A 7,547-nucleotide genomic window follows, 5' to 3' on the forward strand; every position below is an offset into this window, starting at 1 on the left:
GCCGGGGGCGACACTGCGTGTCAGTGTGTACACCCTGCCCGTGTGTGTCTGTGTGTGTGGGGGGGGGGGGCGTGCGCGTGCGTGAAATTGCTTTTAGATATTATTCAGGCTCTTGGCACAGACCGGATATAACAACTGACAACAAGTGTGGAAACAAGAAATAATTAGAGCGCATCAGCCAGCTCTGAATGCAATTTGTCACTGCCTGGTCACAGGGGCCTATGAGTGATGAGAAAGTTTACTATCAGCAGGCAATTTATTACAACATATTGGCACAGCGGCTCTAAACTGCTCAGCTAATGTAGGCTAAAGCGGTCAGTGTATTCGCAGGTGCCTGTTACATAGTAGGAGATAATGACATGGGGCATCAGCAGCCTCCCCAGGCTACAGGTCAGGTCATAACTACACAGAACAGACCCATCAACCTTCTCATGGTCTCACACGCTCACTCCATTACATCATTCATAATTTCAGCCAAGCAAACATTGGCTGATTGCCAAACACAACACAAAAACACTGGGAAAAAAAAAAGATCTTACCCCATTAGGCTCTCCGTAGTTTGCAGCCTCACTGTGGTCCAACACAGCAGCTGAGGGGTCACGATGGCGACGGGGGGAATATCAACAAAGCGCACATCTCCCGTGTACTGCTGGATATCTTCGCATCCCGGTGATAGGGAGCCCATAGAGGCAGGATGTCATTTTGTCTGGAAAAGTCTTTTCTATCAGGCTTGTTGGCTCCTTTTGCCGTCCCAGTCCCAGGCTTCCTTGCCTGCGTTGGGTGGTGGGAGGGGGGGTGAGAAACGCAGGCAGCGGATGGTAAAGGCGGCGACTGTCCAGAAGATCCCTCTGTCAGGAAGTCGGAAATCGACTGAGTAGCACACAAAGCAGCTCCAAAATGGCTGTGCATTGTCCTTATTATTAAGGGAAAAAGACGTTTCTACGCCCCAGCTTAGTCTGCTGCGGATACAAGGGAAGGACCAGAGAATAGACAACAGCATAAAGTTCATGTTCATAGAGCGTGTGCCACGTGGCTCGCTGCATCCAATCACAGAGAGGATTCAGTCGTAAACTTTTATTACTCAGCTGTAAATTTCTCCCTTTAACAACCAGGAATGTTTGCGCCCATCTTTCCCTTTCTTTTTTCGAGTGCACAAAACTAAAAATGGCTCCACGATATAGAGAGCGATGCTGAAATGTCTCATATGTCAAAAATTAAACGTGCGTCAAAAATATGACAGTTCCCCTGCAATATGTCCTGGATTAGCCAAGCCAAAGGGAAATAGGAAATAAAGTGTGAGAGTGACAAAGAGAAGGAGGGGAGAGAGGAAAGGGGACCGAGAGACAGAGAGAGAGAGAGAGAGAGAGAGAGAGAGAGACCTCTAATTATATCTGATTTGGGCAAAATTGTACTTCCACATTGGGCCTCTGTATCACTGTGACTCAGGATGCATTTCATGGCAGTAAGCACGTCAGGTTTGCTGGTCCACTATGCTTCCAGTGCACGTACAATGTGAAAATGTCCGATTTAAATTATTGGCTATAGGTATCATATTTTAAACTTGAAAAACAGGTTGGTGGAGAATGAGCCTGCAGAGCGCGCGCGCACACACACACCATATCAGCCATGAGACCTTATGACGAGCAGTCAATACGCACTGTAAATCTGGTTCACACCTTCAGCAGAATTTTAGGTTTTGCTCACACACACACACACACACACACACACACAAAGACGTCTTTGGAAATATGGACATAAATTTTACACCTTAGAAATATGAAGAACACATGGCAGCCACTGGCTTTAAGAGGATTTCTTCACCTCCAACAGATGCTTCGAGGTACATCTAATACAGGGTGAGAGGAGTCAAAATGAAGAGAACAATAGGAGAGAAATCATTGCATTTTAGCCCAACACGCAGGGTTTTTATCCTCGTAAATCCCAGTGGAGCAAAGCTTCTCACTTACAATATGGCCTAGTCCTAATATCAAATAGATATATTTTCTACACCTACATAGTCAAAAGTGTCTGTTACATACTTAAATGAGCGGTGCATCCTGTCCTTGCAGGCCGTGATCTCCACACTGAGCTTCGGCACACAGACAAAAGATGCAGTCGCATCCGAGTGGTGCCTTTACACCGCCAATAAACTTTACAGCAGGTACAGTAAACTTTATTGGTAAAGTCAAACCTCTGGTTATGGTACAGCACACACACACACCAAGGGTGTAAAGGAGCTGAGATTTGGGGACACATTCGGAATGCGCTAAAGACGCACACAACCTGAGTGAAAGGGCTGCTTTTTGGCGCAATACTGTTCAGTTCATGGAAAGTTCTTCCTTTCGATTGTATTTGTTGCAAATCAAACTAAATAAACGTTGATCTGTTGTGCTTAAATTAACCGTTTAATTTTAGTCAATGACAATGTAAACAGACCTATTAATAAATAGGTATTGATTGAAGATAATTGTGCAGGTTCTTTCATTTCTCCCTGCTCTAAAAAAATAGTTTTGAAAAACCCGTCAACCTACTTTTAAATAAAAAGTAATGAACGTGCTGAATTCAATTTACAGATAAGCCAGTAACTAAATAACCTTCCTTTCAGGATTAACACTCTCCTAAAGTGACAGGAGTCTCTACGGCCATGTATTTGCAGCCACGGTGTCTAGTATAGACATCGAATTGGATCACTTCAGCTTGTTCAAATAGTTTATGACGAGCGGGTATAAAAGCAGCCAAGACGCACCAGGATCTTTGAATTGTAGCTGCACGACACTGAACTACAACTACAGCAAGAGGTAATACTGTTAACGCCTTGAAAACTAATTCCATGGGTACGTTTAAATCGCCTTTAAGGGGAAACCAGGCTATTTTGGGCCTCCGTTTACAGTGAAATTCTGTTTTGAACAGGTGGGAGAGTGGGTGAAAGCGCAGGAAAGCGTCAAATGACATTTTGAAAAAGAGGGATCAAATTGCAGTTAAAATAAACAGACGGCTCTCGGTGTTTTACCAATTGTAAGGACACCTCAAGTGACCTACACGGATGTAGGGCTTGAGTCATATTGTGTTGCTGCACTGTTAGTGAGATTTTATGTGGCCTGTATATCCTCCTGTTCCAAACCGTCCCCATAAACACAGCAGCTGTACGGAGACAGAAGGTATTTACTGCACTTGGCCTCTGATTCGCTTGATTTCTGCGCCCTGGTGCTTGGCGGAGGTTTGTCTGAAACCAGGTTTCCCTCAACACCTTACACTGTACCGACAGATAAAGCCTCCCGCATGCTTTGCCATTAGTCTGATTATTAACATAACACGCCAGACGTTTGTTCATCTCATCTCAAACAGCCATTATTCTTCCCAAGATTCATTAAGAAAAGCTGCACCTCCTCCCTGAACAGAGGAAGTTTCTTATTAAGAGGATGAATCAAATACGACTCAGGCTTTGGAGAGCATGCATGCTGCGAATGGGATGTGCAACCTTTCCATAAAGGGTAAAGGGATACGTCAGCAGACACAGGTCTGGTGTTCATTTAATCGAAGAAGTTGCGCAGTTTAAGACAGGCTAACTTTAGCCAAGAGCTATGTGATACGTTAGCACCTCCTCCACCCTCCTGAGACTAAATGCTTTGGATCATCAAAAAATCTACATGTTTAGCCATTTCCTCAATTGGACTATTTTGATTTTTCGCATCAAATTACTTCTACAAACTCGGGGTCACGTTGAGCATTGGGCATTTATAGAGCATGTGAGAGTTTATCATTTGTTATAGAGAAATGCAGTGAGTGGCAAATCAATAACAAACGCGTACTCGACTACATATTACAATAGATTGTCAGTTCACATATGCGCCTAGTGTGTGAGTGTGTTTTGGGGGGTGGTAGTTTCAGTAACCGAGCCTGTAATATCAATATAAAAAAAACAGATGATTGTGAGTCATTTTGTTTATTTGTGACTTTACATCAACACTGGCGGGGACACAATTCCGTCTTTCACAGGAGACACACCAGGAAACGAGCATATTGTTCACATCAATATATAACAAGACGTACATAAAGGTTATATTCAGTGCAAAACAACTACGCTATATCACCAGCACATTAAAATAAAACTCCTTTACTTTAAAATCGTTGTAATTGTAACAGGTACTATTATACACAGTAAATGTGCGTTTTAGGCAGTTTTAGTTGTTGGGGAAATAGCTTGCAATCACGTCAGAGCGATGCCACAAGTGTGTGATATAGATTCTGCAAAGGCAGGGCTCTGAGCTTAGGTAGTGCCATGGTACAATCTCAGAATTGGTTGCTTGGCTTTGAGCTAATTGTCTTCCTAAGACTCACAAATTGTCTTCAACAAGCATGTGTTGTATACTGGGTAAATGCTACATACATAAATTAATAATATAAGGTTTGATATAGAACATTTGAAAATTAAAACCATATGAAATCTCTATATTCAGAAATCTCTATTGCAATTTCCCCAGGTTTAGGTAGCATCAAAGGATTTCAAACGATTGCGTTTCCCTGGTAATCCTAGAAAAAACGTCTGAGGAGCTAATGGCTATCTTTGTTTAGGCCATTCACATGAGATCGAGTAAAACAGTAACAGTAGCAATTAGAATGATAAAAACTTGTGGTTTATGCTTAGGCTGAGAGCCAATGTAACTTCTGCAATGATGTCTGAACACACTACCAAGTTATAAGCCTACATTTCGCTTACAAATTCGGAAAGGCTACTCAGAAATGACGTCCATATTTTTTTAATGTAGGCTATAATATATTTACAACACAGATTGGTCATGTTTTTAACTTCTTTGTCTATGCTTTTGATACAGTTATTGTTAAAAGCATTTTTTTTAAAATAGCTAAGCCATTTTCCATCTAACATGCGTTTTAATTGACCCCTTTTTTACAAGGGCGGCAGTTCCTTCAAAGAAAAAATTGCTACAAACGTGTGTAGCCTCTACAGAAAAATCCAAATCATATTAGGGTAATGGTGAGAAGGGAGAGTTTCGTGTATTTATGACAGCAATATTAGGGGGGATTCCTGTTCCCTCTTCACAAAACGAAAGGGTGGTCATAAAGTTGACGCTCTCTGCCTCCTTGTGACTCTTCGTCTGTTTATGGGGCCTCTCTTTTTTCTCTTCTTTAGCCATATAACCATAAAAGGGCCATAAAAAAATCACTCCTTGCTCTCTTCTTTCTCTTCCGTTTCTTTCTCCTCTCCCTCTTCCCCTTCACCGTCCTCGTTGCCCTCTTCCTCGGCCTCGGCTTCAGCCTCTCCTCTCTGACCCGGAAACTTGTCTTTGTTATTCTCTTTTTTCCACTTCATCCTCCTGTTCTGAAACCAGATCTTGACCTGCCGCTCGGTGAGGCTCAGAGCGTGAGACACCTCGATCCTTCTCTTGCGGGTCAGGTAAGGGTTGAAGAGAAACTCTTTCTCCAGTTCAAGAGTTTGGTAGCGACTGTAGGTTTGCCTCCCGTTCCGTCTTCCTGGAGCTTGGATGAAATAAAGCCAGAGGTTAGCTGGAGCCACCATAGCCTTCCATTAGAAAAAGAAACACATTTAGCTGACTTATAATTAATTCAGCATTGACTTTTCTCCCCCTCAGTATGAATACTAATCGTATATCTCCTTAACTCTTCACATTCATACAGAGCCCTTATTTAAAGCAGAGGTTGTGCAGAGATTTTCCACTGATATTAATATCTATAGGCTACACATATCCTATCCTACCCTATCCTACACATATCCCAAACAAAAAGCAAAGGTTGATGTCACGTGTGGATTTTCAAAATAATGCTCTTATACATTTTTGTGTCATTTACATTTGCCTGCAGGAGTGATCAGCTGTTTGCAACATTATACCCACCTCAATAAGGAGTTCGTGGATGAGTATTGAAGACAATGTATTGGACTTTTTTTTTAAGAATTCAAGTTTCAGGTTTCTCTTACATTCATTCTTACATTCGAATGAAACCTGAAGCCTGTTGTTTTTTTACATACAGTCACACACACAGGAGAAAAAACTATTAACAAAGGAAGAGATGAAATAAAGCTGCACTGTAGCAACAGATGGGAACAGGCTAATGATAAATCTCTCGATACAATTGAAGCTAACACCTGTGTGGAGTTAATGTAGCCTGATAGCCTGAACAGAATGATCCATGAATGGAGGATGTAATACCTACAAAGCTTGTATGGTTATGGCTGCATGTGTCTGAGCCACATTGGCCCTTTGGGTCAAATTACCCCCAAACCCCTAAAACCCGGATTCTGGATAATCGTGGCATGTTGTGTTTCAGCTACCCCTCCCGTCACTCTGCATGCCACTGGTGTTTGTGATATCATCGTATTTTATACAGTGACTTATTCGTCCTTCTGTCTAGTGCGTTTAGAGTTTATGAATTATCTTCTGTGAAAGATAATTGACTTCAAAGAGCTGGTGTCATGAGCTGTGATCAGCAATTCACACTTCTGAAAGCAACAATTCAGCCCTGCATGGACATGTGCTGCAGAGTCAGAGCAGGCTGCAGCACAGGTTGTATGTGCCCCATCATGTTGGCTGACTTATTTGGTTTTATTGTTTACTGACACGCTCAAATATACTCCGTGTTATTTAGCACGTTTGTATACAAACGCAGACACACAAGCCAGCAACCACAATGACGTACTCACACATGCGCGCGCGCACACACACAAGTGCACACAGGAACATGCAAAGAATAGGAAATAACTGCATGATTCTGACCGTGGGGTCGCATCCAAGGAAACATGAGACTAGGAGAGGAGTTTTGATTTAAGTGGCCTTGTCCTTCTCCGGGGTTAGAGCTCGACGATTTACAGTCTGGGTATTGCGCTAGGCTTGCATCTTGCTGGGTACCATAAAGCGTTTGCCTCGGAAGGGCTTCATATCCATAAAATTTCGTTGCGTCTCCGTGGCAAGCCAAAGCACAGGGATTTTGCTGGTATCCGGGATTGGAGATCCCCGTGGTGCCGTGGTGAAAAAAGTCCTGCACATGATGGGACGGGTGCTGAAAGCCCGGTGCAGCTGCTCCGGCTCCGTAAACCAGCGTGTGGCTGCGGGCTACGCTTTGTGGAAACCTGCAGTCGTAGTAAGTTGGCTCAAGTGACTCGCCGCCTTTGTACTTAGAAAAAAGAGGGTTAACAAAATAGGAGCTCATGTTTGGTTAGCATCAAGCAGACGGGCTCTCTCGCAGTAGAATACCTCCTTTAGGATGATGGCAGCCTTTTGTTTAGGGTTCCAAGTCGCACAGCGCACACAGGCAGACAAACCGGAACTAGGAGAAACGCTGCCCCTTCGGACAATCTACGGCAGCTCTCTGTGAGTCGTTCCTCTCATCGGATTATTCTCGCGGTCGTGTGGGTTTTTCCCAGGTTTCGCAGGCTCAAACCCGGCTCATGGCATGTGCTTTAGATGTGCTTTAGCTAAGGTTAAAGCTGGCTTGCTCGACCGGCACAGTCACAGACGCTGCTCTTTTCTTTCTTTTTCCTTTTTTTTTGGAGGCAAACACCCCCCCCCCAAACC

At 43.4% G+C, this 7,547-nt stretch overlaps 1 protein-coding gene across 1 annotated transcript; it reads right to left on the bottom strand.

Moving 5' to 3' along the window:
• Positions 1-3,942: 3,942 nt before the first annotated feature.
• On the bottom strand, positions 3,943-7,494 carry hoxc8a (homeobox C8a). Its single transcript, XM_020618693.1, has 2 exons — positions 6,750-7,494; positions 3,943-5,496 (listed from the first exon to the last, which is right to left on the bottom strand). The coding sequence occupies exons 1-2, from the start codon at positions 7,180-7,182 to the stop codon at positions 5,180-5,182; spliced, it is 750 nt and encodes a 249-aa protein (XP_020474349.1). The 5' UTR covers positions 7,183-7,494; the 3' UTR covers positions 3,943-5,179.
• Between the last annotated feature and the right edge of the window lie 53 nt (positions 7,495-7,547).

Source organism: Monopterus albus, unplaced genomic scaffold (assembly GCF_001952655.1).
Source record: "Monopterus albus unplaced genomic scaffold, M_albus_1.0 scaffold6.1, whole genome shotgun sequence".
In the NCBI taxonomy this organism is placed as follows: Eukaryota; Metazoa; Chordata; class Actinopteri; order Synbranchiformes; family Synbranchidae; genus Monopterus; species Monopterus albus.